This window comes from Manis pentadactyla, chromosome 2 (assembly GCF_030020395.1).
Source record: "Manis pentadactyla isolate mManPen7 chromosome 2, mManPen7.hap1, whole genome shotgun sequence".
NCBI classification, from domain to species: Eukaryota; Metazoa; Chordata; class Mammalia; order Pholidota; family Manidae; genus Manis; species Manis pentadactyla.
In genome coordinates, this window is record NC_080020.1 from 95,109,260 (window position 1) to 95,122,913 (window position 13,654).

General features: G+C 36.2%; 1 protein-coding gene and 1 long non-coding RNA gene across 2 annotated transcripts in view; one reads left to right on the plus strand and one right to left on the minus strand.

The window, feature by feature from the left end:
* The window catches only part of NDUFAF2 (NADH:ubiquinone oxidoreductase complex assembly factor 2), a 167,913-nt gene that overhangs the window by 44,694 nt on the left and 109,565 nt on the right, over nt 1–13,654 (minus strand). The window contains exon 3 of the mRNA XM_036901810.2: nt 4,701–4,741. Within this exon, the coding sequence (XP_036757705.1) occupies nt 4,701–4,741 (41 nt within the window). The remainder of the gene's footprint in view (nt 1–4,700; nt 4,742–13,654) is intronic.
* The window catches only part of LOC130681673 (uncharacterized), a 219,089-nt gene that overhangs the window by 36,864 nt on the left and 168,571 nt on the right, over nt 1–13,654 (plus strand). The gene's annotated exons all lie outside the window — the stretch shown is intronic.

Sequence of the window (13,654 nt, forward strand, 5' to 3'; positions counted from 1 at the left end):
AAGCATTTATTTCATTTAGTTTCACTTATCCTAATGCCACACTCACCAGATAACCTACTTTTTTATTGTGTGCCTATTTTAATTTCTCACTGTAAATTAACATACTGAGATTCTGGAAATTATTTCAAACTCACATGTGTTTTAGTCACTGTGATATCTTTTAGAGCCAAATCACCCTAGAGTCTTTGGAGAACACAGTCAAGTAACTAAGGTACTGTGATGTATGGTCCCACCAAAATGCTCAGCCTTCCCTTGGACTACAGCTTCACCATCACCAACTTCATCCTCACTGGTTTCTAGAATTTCCTCTTCCTTTTTCATGGAGCATATGTGTTAAAAATGAAGTTGGTGATCTTTCATATTGTCGCTTTCTTCTACTGTCTGTAAACCTATTGCTAAGTCATGTATTCTTTCAACACATGGCAATATACTTTTTTACTTTTTGAAACAAAATGTTATTCTGTTTCCTACTGTTTTGTCAATATGAAAAGAGAAGCAATATTTCAAAATATTTGCTATATGTGGCTTCTAATGTAATAGAGTAAGGACTTGGAAAAGTCTACCTCATTAATTTTGTGAAGTATTCAATTTGTACTGAACTGATGAACAGGCGCTGAACTGTATTGATAACTTGCAATAAAAATGTGAATTTCTATGAAAACAGTACAGGCAATGCTCAACTTCGAATTATATTCAGTTTCACTGGGTTATTTTATAGTTGATTGTGGGAAATTCTAACTCTGTTAAAGAAACTGTATATACTTACATGGCATTGAGATTTTCAAGTCTGACAGTAAAAACCTATCTAACTAATAATGAACAAGGCTGTGTTAGGTACTTGTGACAAGTGATTAAGACATAATCTCTGTGCCATATAGCTCACAAAATACAAAGATGGCCAAATAAAATAAATAAGTATAATACTGAACTCAAAGGGTTATACAGGTACACAAGGCCATATAGTTATATTAAGAAAGAAGGTATTAAGTCTGTGATTTAAGAAGCTGAGAAAAAAGTTGAGGAAAGCATCAAAGGACTTTAGATGGCCTTTTAAACAGAATTAAGCATGAGCAGAAGTATGCCAACGGATGGGAGAGGGAAAAGAAATTAAACTTGAGAAATAGCAAGGAGTCCTTGAAGAGTAGGCTGAGTATAACATGTATAGGAGGAAAGCTAGAAAACTGCACTAGGCATAAACCAGGAGCCCTAGAATGGTATGCAAAGGAATTAAGACTTTCTCTTGGCCAGGGCTTCCCAAGAAGTATATTTAAAATTGATTCCTTGTCTTCAAGGTGATCAGGAGAGAAACTGTTGGCTCATAGGATAGGTGTGTGTTTGGTTTTATAACAAACTGACAGTTTTTGAACATGGTTGTGCCATTTTCATACCAACCAGCACTGTATGAAATTTATGGCTGCTCTAGTTACGGCTACTGTCAATCTTTCAAATTTTAGCCATTTGAATGGGTGTGTAATCATATCTACTTGTGGTTTCCCTGATGCCTAGTTATGTTGAGTATCTTGTCATACGAGTAGTGGTCATTTTTATATCTTATGACATGCCTGTTCAAGATTTTTACCCAAGTTTTTATAACTTTGTCTTTTTTTTTTAAATCACTGAGTTGAGGTGTTCTTTATATAGTCAGGATACATGTCCTTTGTCAGATACATGTACAGTGATTATTTTCTCCCAGTCTGTTGCTTTATTAATGTTTTGTTTTGATGAGCATTAGCTTTTCATTTTGATTCAGTTCAATTTCTCGGTATTTCTCCTTTATAGACAGTGCTTTCTGTCTCCTGTCTACCCCAAAGATAATCCGCTATGTTTTCTTCTAGAAGCATTATAGTTTTAGCTTTTATGTTTAGTCTGTATTCCCTCTTGAATTAATATTTGTGTATGATATGAGGTAGGGATCAAGGTTCATTTTTTTCTCCATGCAGACATTAGGTTATCTAGCACCACTTGTTGGAAAGACTTTCCATTCCTAATTGTATTCCTTTGATGCTATTGTCAAAAACCAACTGGCCATCTAGTGTCTATTTCTGGACTCTATTCTTGTCTGTTGATTTATTTGTATGTATCTTTACGCTAGTGCCACACTGTGTTAATTACTATAGTTTTAGGATAAGTCCTAAATTCAGTCACTGTAAGTTCTTTAATTTTCATCTTTTTAAAACATGATTGATTTCAGCTACTCTTGGTCCTTTGTATTTCCATATACATTTTAGAATCAGTATGTTGATTTCTATCCAAACAAGCATGATGGGATTTTATTTGATTTTTATTTGATTGACTCTATAGACAGTGGTTCACAAAGTGTGGTCCCAAGACGAGCGCCATCAGCATCACCAGGGAACTTGTTATAAATGCGAATATTCAGTCCTTACCTCAGACCTAGTAGATCAAAAACAGGCCCGGCAGTCTGTGTTTTAACAAGCCTTCCCAGTGACTGACTCATGATAAAGTATAAGAATTACTGTTGTGGATCAATTTGGGAGAATTAACATCTTAGCAATATTGAATGTTCCAGTCCAAGAACAGACATTTCTCCTCATTAATTTAGGTCTTCTTTAATTTCTCTCACCAATGTTCTATAGTTTTAAGTATACATATCTTGCCTATATATTGCTTAATTTATATGAGGATATTTTATGTTTTCTGATGTTATTGTAAGTGGCATTCTAATTGCTACTGCCTAAACTTTAACTACAGTGTACAGATGATATGGATAGAAGTCTACTTGGGGTTGGGAATTCCCTAAAAGATGAGAACAAAGTGGAGAGCTACGGAAGTGGTTCTCACTCGGGAGGGAATACTAGTGTTTATGAAGTCAAAGAACTGAAGGGGAGAAGATGATGGGAGAAGACTGTAATTCTGGCACATCTCTGCCATCCGAGTGGGAAAGTGGCCTGGAGGTTGGCAATGATAAAAGTGATAAACAGGTAGAAATACAATCAGATTGCAAGGCACTACAGTCCCCTGGGCCTACAAAATAGAAGAATACTTTGGAAGTGACTGCAGGAAGGTAGGAACAGCTGAACCCACTTTTCTTCTGTGGGTTGTGGAAACATGACCACAATTCACTTCAAGGAAAGAGAAACTCACAGATTCAGTTAAGGCTATGTGGTAGAGAAGGTTCTTAGGAAAACATTAAAGGTGAAAGGTGAAGAGTACTTCGCTAACAAAGAAACAGAAATCCTGAAACACAGTGGAAAGGATCAGGAAGGAGGGGAGTGTGTGTGTGTTTGTTCTGAGGAGGGAAAAGAAGAGCAACATAAAGAACTATGTGATTAATAGTATGTTAGAAAAAATGCAAGAGGGGGCCCCTTGAAGCACCATGAGCAGAATGACTTGGTCTCACTGTTCTGTTTAGAGCTTGTTTGAGATGCTGGGATTACCTAAAGTTTACAGGGGTGGTGCCTTAGGCCTGGCTATTGCAGTTGCCTCCAACTAGCACTTTGCATATCACTGTTTCGATGGAAGAAGGCTTTCAGAGTTCTGAGGATAGAAGAAACGCCTTTGGCTTCAGAAAGAGTACCTCTTACTATGGCCAACAGAAGCGGAATCAGAAAGGCTCCTTGGCCCATCCTATCACCGTTAACCACTGGCGATACTTCTGAATCTTGGATCACATTGGTCTTTTTTGCCTTTAGTTCCAAGGTTCAGAGATACTAGAAAGGGTCAGAGAAGAGGACAGGGCCAAGGTGGAAGTAACATACAAAGCTAGAAATGGTCTTAGCAATGTGCTCAGTCAGACCCTGGCCAGACATACTGATGGGGTCAGCATAGGAGGAATGGAACAAGTAAAGATAGGTATGTCAATTTATGGGCCATCATGACACTGCCCTGGAGTACCCCACCTCTCAACAAGTGGGGCCAGCGTGTTGGAGCCCATTTATGTTGTCACCAGGTTTGTAGCTGTGAGGGGGAATCTGGGAACAGAAAAGAGAAGGAAGTCCTGAACTGTAGAACAAAAGGAATAGGTAGCATATTAATGAAATTGGCAACTTTCCATTATGAAATACATTTATTCTTACAAAATAATTTTAGATCATTTTATGCTAATGTTTTAAATAAGAATTAAGAACTATGTTTTTAAAATGTATATACCACAGCATTGCTATGATTTTATTCTGCATACCTCCAAAACTATGTTTTTAAAGTTTAAAATAACAATTCACTTCAATTATTAATTACTACATGTTACATGCTAATTGTATATTTTAGAGTTTCTTTGGTTACTTGATAGGATTAAATTTAAATAAAATCAGAAAATTTTAGGTGTTATGTAAAATTAAGGGCAAAATAAGCAGAGCATGATGTGGATAGGACCAAGAGATTCAGTGTTTCTCAAATTTTTCTACCAAAGCATCCATAACAGAACAGAAAATTCCCAGGGGTTAGGGGAAGTACCCTGATGCTAGCTGCTGTAAGTCTAAACTTTCTAAAAAGTGTTTTTATTTTGCTTTAAATTTTTATTATTCCATTTAAAAATTACCAATATTTTGTTATATTCCATTATTTGTGTGTTTATTTTATTATGAAAATTTAAATTATTTTCTATGGAGTAAAATTAATGCTTTGAGAAGATGCATAACATATATTCTGAGGCTTCATGTGTCCCTTGGAGTACAAACTCAATCAGAAATATAAATATTATAAACAAATGCTACTTGAATATTTGCCTTGCATATTCTTACCTCCATAGTAGGTGGAGTCTTTCTTGTTCTTCTAATCCAAGCTAGAAAGAAAAATAACATTTAAATGTAAGTTTTCTATATTTTGCACAAACATTTTATTCATTCATGCATAAAAATGCAAAAAAAAAAAACTGAGCACCAGTTAATATATGTTTTAGGAACTGGAGATACCACAGGGAACCAAACATGAATTTCCTCCTCTCCTATAGTACATATACTAGTGAAGGGGGCACAGAAAAGGACATAAACATACACTGTCAGGTGGGAATTTGTGTTATAAAAAAATACAACAGTGTAGGGAGGATGAAGGGGACAGTTTCATATCTAAAATCATGCTTCATAATAGCCTGAATTCAATTTAGTCCAGACGCTTTATGGTATTAAGGGTGTCAGGCAGCTGCTTCTAGGGAAGTCCTGATTCTAGGGAATCACACAGAAGACACACAGCAGAGTGCAAAGGAGAGTAGAGGTAGATTTTCTGGGTTCAAGTCCTAACTTCATCATTTACTACCTGTGTCACCTGGAGCAACTTATTTAATTTTCTAGGTATCAGATTTCCCGTCTGTAGAATATAAATGATAATAGTATCTACATTTTAGGATTGTTGTAGAAGTTATATGAAATGATGGATTAAATTCTTAGCTCAGAATCTGGCATAGAGTAAGCATATGTCTAAATCATTACTATTATCACTTATTCAATAAACCTATATTTTTTACAACAGACTCAAAAATACAAAGGTCAATACATCTTTGTATTGTATGTATGAGGATACCGGAAACTGAGAAAATATACTGTAAGTAACATGGTCTTTAAAAAGTGGCAAACCACTGTTATCTCTTTAGTTGACTTAATATTCATTTAAAAATTGTGAGGTATCCTTTTTTTATAGAGAAATTAAATAACTTTCCCAAGTTTATACATTAAGTAATAATGGTGGAATTTGAATCCAGATCTGACCCCCAAAACCACCCATGCTTTACTAAGCAGTCTCCCAAACTTAAGTAAGCAACAAGCAAAGAACAGTAAACTAGGAAGAGAAATACATTGCCACTCTAACTATATGTCAGAAAATAAGACTCATTGGTCATTGATCCCATTTTACAGAATGGAAAACTGAGGTTCAGAAAGATTAAGCACCTTCCTTAAATTCATATAATTAGCAAGTAACAGACTGGGAATCAAACCCTGCTAGAACTGGCTCTAAAATCAGCTCTGTCCATTTACTAGCCACCTTCTCCTCTGACCAGTTCTACTCACCTTCCTTCTGTCATTTAAGAAAAAACACCAGGACCTGTCCTCATGAAAAGTCTGAGTGGGGGTAGAAATAGCAACATTCAACTGTGGACCCAGGATTAGTTCTCTCTTCCTGCATTGTTCTCTCTCACAATAATCCCATACATGTATTTTAATATAGTCCCAGTGTTTTGCCCTCTTTACTTCTTTTTCTGAACTTCTATCCCTGCTAATTCTTTTCTGCATTCTCTTTTTTACAGCTTCCACTCCTATCTGGTCCATTTCTAACTACAGGTTTTATATTCTTGTTAAGTTGTAAGGTTGTCAAGGGCAGGATGCATCCATGGGAGATTTATTTTTCTACCACCTAAATGCCTTTTGAAAGAGTAGGTACTTAATATAGCTGTTGAATGAATACTTCCACTATAAAATACTTCAACTATAAAAATATTTGTAGTAATGGGATTTTGACCTATATGAGAAAATCCAGCTTAGCAATAGCAAGATTCCTCTGTGCAATCAAGGAAATAAGTGGCTTATGGAATTTTTCAATTTCCTCTTATGGTCAAAATAAAAGTTACTTATCTATATTTATGGGCATTTTTTTTCTAGGAAATAGGCTTCTTTTAAAATAATTCAATATGAGCTATATACCTCTAAAAGGTTTAAGCAGTAAATCTCCAGTTTTAATTTAGATTAGAAAGTTAATTCAGAAAAATCAACTACTAGGGCAGGGCTGGCAAACTATAGCCTGGAAGTCAAGTTCAACCCATGGTCAAAAAAATAAAAATAAAATGAAGAACAATATTTCATGATACAATAATTCATAAAAATTATACAGAATTCAAATGTCAGTGTTCATAAGTAAGGCTTTATTGGCACACAGTCACACTTATTTGTTTACATAATATCTATGGCTGCTTTTGCGCTGCAACAGCAGAGTTGAGTAGTTATAACAAAGACCTTATGGCCTACATAGCCTAAAATATTTACCATCTGGCCCTCTGAAGAAAAAGTCTGCCAATCCCTGTGCTAGGACTGCCACTAAGTATAATCCTTTTAGCAACAACTATATTACTCGATTCCAACATAATTTCATATTATCTAAAATAAAAATCATCATTAACTATTACATTTTGTACTAATGATTACCATGTATTGTAGCCTATGAGCACATACGGTTGGTATTAAACCATGCTGAAAAAGTATAATGGCACAATGCACACTTACTATCACCATGAGAAAAACAAAACAATAATTTGTCTTACTGATGAGTCCATAAAACAACATTTTAAAGGTTTTTGTACAATTGGAAAAAGAAAAATACTTCAATAGAATACAAATTTTTAAAAATCCCAAGGTAGAGTAACATGTTGAAGAAACTGATATGTGTTTTCTAAAGCATACTGGTTTTGTACAAATTCATTCATAGATGTAAGAATGTAATATAACTCTAATAACTACCACCTAGATGATTCACTCTCATGGGACACATGATTCTTTAAGGAAAGATATAAGGGCATCCTTTAGCTTTGTTTCCAGTGGCTGAAGTAAAATGATCTCTGTTTTCTCTACATAAATAAATGCAATTACAGGAATAAATTTGTGTATTTGTAATTATACAATAACCAGATACTTGAAATGTCTTCTTGAGAGGATGGCTGATGTCCATTCACTCTTATGTATCCAATAAAGGTTACAGCTGGAAATATTCAACATGATCACTAATTTATATAATCATCCCTATTTTCCCAATCATTATATACAACAAAGGAAATATCCTGCTGAAGGTTGGCAAAGGTTACCAGGAGGAAGGAATAGAAATAAGTATTAATATCAGATCATTAGATTTCTCTTTTTTTTTTAACCTCAGAAAAATCTGGAACTGAACCTCTATCCAATTATAAATTATATAATGATTTTGCTATTGCTAATTATATCTGTATGGTGGATTCTATATCAGTCTTCATTATAATGTAACTATTATTTGAATAGAATTTAGCAAGATAACTGGGCAGTTTATGCCTTAAGATCCTAGCATTCTTTCATCTTGCATTCTCATTAGTATGCATGAGATTTTCATTGAACTTTAATACTCTTACTAGAACATAACATATTATAATAAGCATAAAAGTGAGCATGCAAATTAAAGCTCCTGTTAATCACTAAAAGAAACTAGAAGCAGCAGGCAGGAGAGTATTTCATGAAGCATACTTTTTTTTCAAATTTCTGTAAGCACTGAAAATAGCTAATACACTTTAAAAACATGTTGTTATCATTAATCTACAATTACATGAAGAACATTATGTTTACTAGGGTCACCCCTTCAACAAGTCCCCCCCACACACCCCATTACAGTCACTGTCCATCAGCAGAGTAAGATGCTGTAGAATCACTACTTGTCTTCACTGTGTTGCACAGCCATCTCCATGCCCCCCTCTACATGCTAATTATACATGCCAATCGTAAAACCCCTTTCTTTTTCCCCGCCCTTATCCCTCCCTTCCCAGCCATCCTCCCTAGTCCCTTTCCCTTTGGTAACTGTTGGTCCATTCTTGGGTTCTGTGACTCTGCTGCTGTTTTGTTCCTTCAGTTTTTCTTTATTCTTATACTCCACACATCAGTGACATCATTTGATACTTGTCTTTCTCCACCTGGCTTATTTCACTGAACATAATACCCTCTAGCTCCATCCATGTTGTTGCAAATGGTAGGATTTGTTTTCTTCTTATGGCTGAATAATATTCCATTGTGTATATGTACCACCTCTTCTTTATCCATTCATCTACTGATGGACATTTAGGTTGCTTCCATTTCTTGCCTATTGTAAATAGTGCTGCAACAAACATAAGGGTGCAGCTCTCTTTTTCAAACTGGGCTGCTGCATTCTTAAGGTAAATTCCTAGAAGTGGAATTCCTGGGTCAAATGGTACACCTATTTTGAGCTTTTTGAGGAACCTCCATATTGCTTTCCACAATGGCTGAACTAATTTACATTCCCACCAGTAGTGTAGGAGGGTTCTCCTTTCTCCACAACCTTGCCAACATGTGTTGTTTGTCTTTTGGATGGTGGCGATCCTTACTGGTGTGAGGTGATATCTCATTGTGGTTTTAATTTGCATTTCTCTGATGACTAGCGATGTGGAGCATCTTTTCATGTGTCTGTTGGCCATCTGAATTTCTTCTTTGGAGAACTGTTTGTTCAGCTCCTCTGCCCATTTTTTAATCGGATTGTTCGCTTTTTGTTTGTTGAGGTGTGTGAGCTCTTCATATATTTTGGATGTCAACCTTTTATGGGATCTTTCATTTATGAATATATTCTCCCATACTGTAGGATACCTTTTTGTTCTATTGGTGGTGTCTTTTGCTGTACAGAAGATTTTCAACTTGATATAGTCCCACTTGTTCATTTTTGCTTTTGTTTCCCTTGCTTGGGGAGGTATGTTCATGAAGAAGTCATTCATGTTTATGTCTAAGAGATTTTTGCCTATGTTTTTTTCTAGGAGTTTTATGGTTTCATGACTTACATTCAGGTCTTTGATCCATTTAGAATTTACTTTTGTGTTGGGGGTTAGACAGTGATCCAGTTTCATTCTCTTACATGTAGCTGTCCAGTTTTGCCAGCACCATCTGTTGAAGAGACTGTCATTTCCCCATTGTATGTCCATGGCCCCTTTATCGAATATTAATTGACCATATACATTTGGGCTAACGTCTGGAGTCTCTGTTCTGTTTCACTGGTCTGTGGGTCTGTTCTTGTGCCGGTACCAAATTGTCTTGATTACTGTGGCTTTGTAGTAGAGCTTGAAGTTGGGGAGCAAGATTCCCCCCCACTTTATTCTTCCTTCTCAGGATTGCTTTGGCTATTCGGGGTCTTTGGTGTTTCCACATGAATTTTTGAACTATTTGTTCCAGTTCGTTGAAGAATGTTGTTGGTAATTTGATAGGGATTGCATCAAATCTGTATATTGCTTTGGACAGGATGGTCATTTTGACAATATTAATTCTTCCTAGCCAAGAGCATGGGATAAGTTTCCGTTTGCTAGTGTCCTCATTAATTTCTCTTAAGAGTTTCTTACTGTTTTCAGGGTATAGGTCTTTCACTTCCTTGGTTAGATTTATTCCTAGGAATTTTATTCTTTTTGATGCAATTGTGAATGGAATTGTTTTCCTGATTTCTCTTTCTATTAGTTGATTGTTAGTGTATAGGAAAGCCACAGATTTCTGTGTGTTAATTTTGTATCCTGCAACTTTGCTGTATTCCGATATCAGTTCTAGTAGTTTTGGAGTAGAGTCTTTAGGGTTTTTTATGTACAGTATCATGTCATCTGCAAATAGTGACAGTTTAATTTCTTCTTTACCAATTTGGATTGGTTGTATTTATTTTGTCTAATTGCCGTGGCTAGGACCTCCAGTACTATGTTGAATAACAGTGGAGAGAGTGCGCATCCCATCCCTGTCTTGTTTCCGATCTTAGGGGAAATGCTTTCAGCTTCTCGCTGTTCAGTAGGATGTTGGCTGTGGGCTTATCATATACGGCCTTTATTATGTTGAGATACTTGCCCTCTATATCCATTTTGTTGAGAGTTTTTATCATGAATGGATGTTGAATTTTGTCGAATGCTTTTTCAGCATCTATGGAGATGATTATGTTGTTTTTGTCTTTCTTTTTGTTGATGTGGTGGATGATGTTGATGGATTTTCGAATGTTGTACCATCCTTGCATTCCTGGGATGAATCCCACTTGGTCATGGTGTATGATCCTTTCGAAATGATGTATTTTTTAATTCGGTTTGCTAATATTTTGTTGAGTATTTTTGCATCTACGTTCATCAGGGATATTGGTCTGTAGTTTTCTTTTTTGGTGGGGTCTTTGCCTGGTTTTGGTATTAGGGTGATGTTGGCTTTAGAGAATGAGTTTGGGAGTATTCCCTCCTCTTCTATTTTTTGGAAAACTTTAAGGAGAATGGGTATTATGTCTTCTCTGCATGTCTGATAAAATTCCAAGGTAAATCCATCTGGCCCGGGGGTTCTGTTCTTTGGTAGTTTTTTGATTACTGCTTCAATTTCGTTGCTGGTAATTTGTCTGTTTAGATTTTCTGTTTCTTTCTGAGTCAGTCTTGGAAGGTTGTATTTTTCTAGGACGTTGTCCATTTCTCCTAGGTTTTCCAGCTTGTTAGCATATAGGTTTTCATAGTACTCTCTAATAATTCTTTGTATTTCTGTGGGGTCCGTCGTGATTTTTCCTTTCTCGTTTCTGATTCTGTTGATGTGTGTTGACTCTTTTTCCTCTTAATAAGTCTCGCTAGAGGTTATCTATTTTGTTTATTTTCTCAAAGAACAAGCTCTTGGTTGCATTGATTTTTGCTATTGTTTTATTCTTCTCAATTTTATTTATTTCTTCTCTGATCTTTATTATGTCCCTCCTTCTGCTGACTTTAGGCCTCATTTTTTCTTCTTTTTCCAATTTTTATAATTGTGACATTATACTATTCATTTGGGATTGTTCTTCCTTCTTTAAGTGTGCCTGGATTGCTATGTACTTTCCTCTTAAGACTGCTTTCGCTGCGTCCCACAGAAGTTGGGGATTTGTGTTGTTGTTGTCATTTGTTTCCATATATTGCTGGCTCTCCATTTTAATTTGGTCACTGATCCATTGATTATTTAGGAGCGTGTTGTTAAGCCTCCATGTGTTTGTGAGCCTTTTTGCTTTCTTTGTACAATTTATTTCTAGTTTTATACCTTTGTGGTCTGAAAATTTGGTTGGTAGGATTCAATCTTTTTGAATTTACTGAGGCTCCTTTTATGGCCTAGTATGTGGTCTATTCTGGAGAATGTTCCATGTGCACTTGAGAAGAATGTGTATCCTGTTGCTTTTGGATGTAGAGTTCTATAGATCTCTATTAGGCCCACCTTTTCTAGTGTGTTGTTCAGTGTCTCTGTGTCCTTACTTATTTTCTGTCTGGTGGGTCTATCCTTTGGAGTAAGTGGTATGTTGAAGTCTCCTAAAATGAATGCATTGCATTCTATTTCCTCCATTAGTTCTGTTAGTATTTTTTTCACATATGCTGGTGCTCCTGTCTTGGGTGCATATATATTTATAATGGTTATATCCTCTTGTTGGATGGAGCCCTTTATCATTATGTAATGTCCTTCTTTATCTCTTGTTACTTTCTTTGTTTTGAAGTCTATTTTGTCTGATACTAGTACTGCAACACCTGCTTTTTTCTCCCTGTTGTTTGCATGGAATATCTTTTTCCATCCCTTGACTTTTAGTCTATGAATGTCTTTGGGTTTGAGGTGGGTCTCTTGTAAGCAGCATATAGATGGGTCTTGCTTTTTTATCCATTGTATTACTCTTGTCTTCTGATTGGTGCGTTCAGTCCATTTACATTTAGGGTGATTATTGAAAGTTATGTACTTATTGCCATTGCAAGCTTTAGATTCGTGGTTACCAAACATTCAAGGTTAGCTTCTTTAGTATCTGACTGCCTAACTTAACTCACTTATTGAGCTATTATAGACACTGTCTAGTGATTCTTTATTTCTCTCCCTTCTTATTCCTCCTCCTCCTCCTTTCTTTATATGTTGTGTGTTTTATTCTGTGCTCCTCTGTGTTTCCTTTAACTGCTTCTGTGGGTAGTTGATTTTATTTTTTGCCTTTAGTTAGTATTTGGTTGGTCTGCTTTCTTTGCTGTGATTTTATTTTCTCTGGTGACATCTGTTTAGCCTTAGCAGTGCTCCCATCTAGAGCAGTCCCTCTAAAATACCCTGTAGAGGTGGTTTGTGGGAGGCAAATTCCCTCAACTTTTGCTTGTCTGGGAATTGTTTAATCCCTCCTTCATATTTAAATGATAATCGTGCTGGATACAGTATTCTTGGTTCAAGGCCCTTCTCTTTCATTAACTGTATTATGCCACTCTCTTCTGGCCTGTAAGGTTTCTGTTGAGAAATCTGATGATAACCTGACGGGTTTTTCTTTGTAGGTGACCTTTTTCCTCTCTCTAGCTGCCTTTAAAACTCTGTCCTTGTCCTTGATCTTTGCCATTTTAATCATTATGTGTCTTGATGTTGTCATTCTTGGGTCCCTTCTGTTCAGAGTTTTGTGTGCTTCTGTGGTCTAAACGATCATTTCCTCTCCCAGTTTGGGGAAGTTTTCAGCAATTATTTCTTCAAATACACTTTCTATCCCTTTTTCTCTATCTTCTTCTTCTGGTACCCCTATAATGCGAACATTTTTCCTTTTGGATTGGTCACACAGTTCTCTTAATATTGTTTCATTCCTGGAGATCCTTTTATCTCTCTCTGCATCAGCTTCTATGCATTCCTGTTCTCTGGTTTCTATTCCATCAATGGCCTCTTGCATCTTATCCATTCTGTTTATAAATCCTTCCAGAGATTGTTTCATTTCTATAATCTCCTTCCAGACGTCATCCGTTAGCTCTTGCATATTTCTCTGCAGCTCCATCAGCATGGTTATGACCTTTAGTTTTAATTCTTTTTCAGAGAGATTGGTTAGGTCTATCTCCTTCTCAGGTTTGCCTCTGTGATTTTTGTCTGTATCAAATTCTTCTGCCTTTTCATGGCAATAGAGGTATTTATGGGGAGCTGTGGCATGTGTTGGCTAAGAGAAAGTCCCTTCTTGCTGGTTTGTGGCCTTCCTCTCCTGGGAGAACAGCGACCTCTAGCGGCTTGTGCTGGGCAGCAGTGTGCAGACG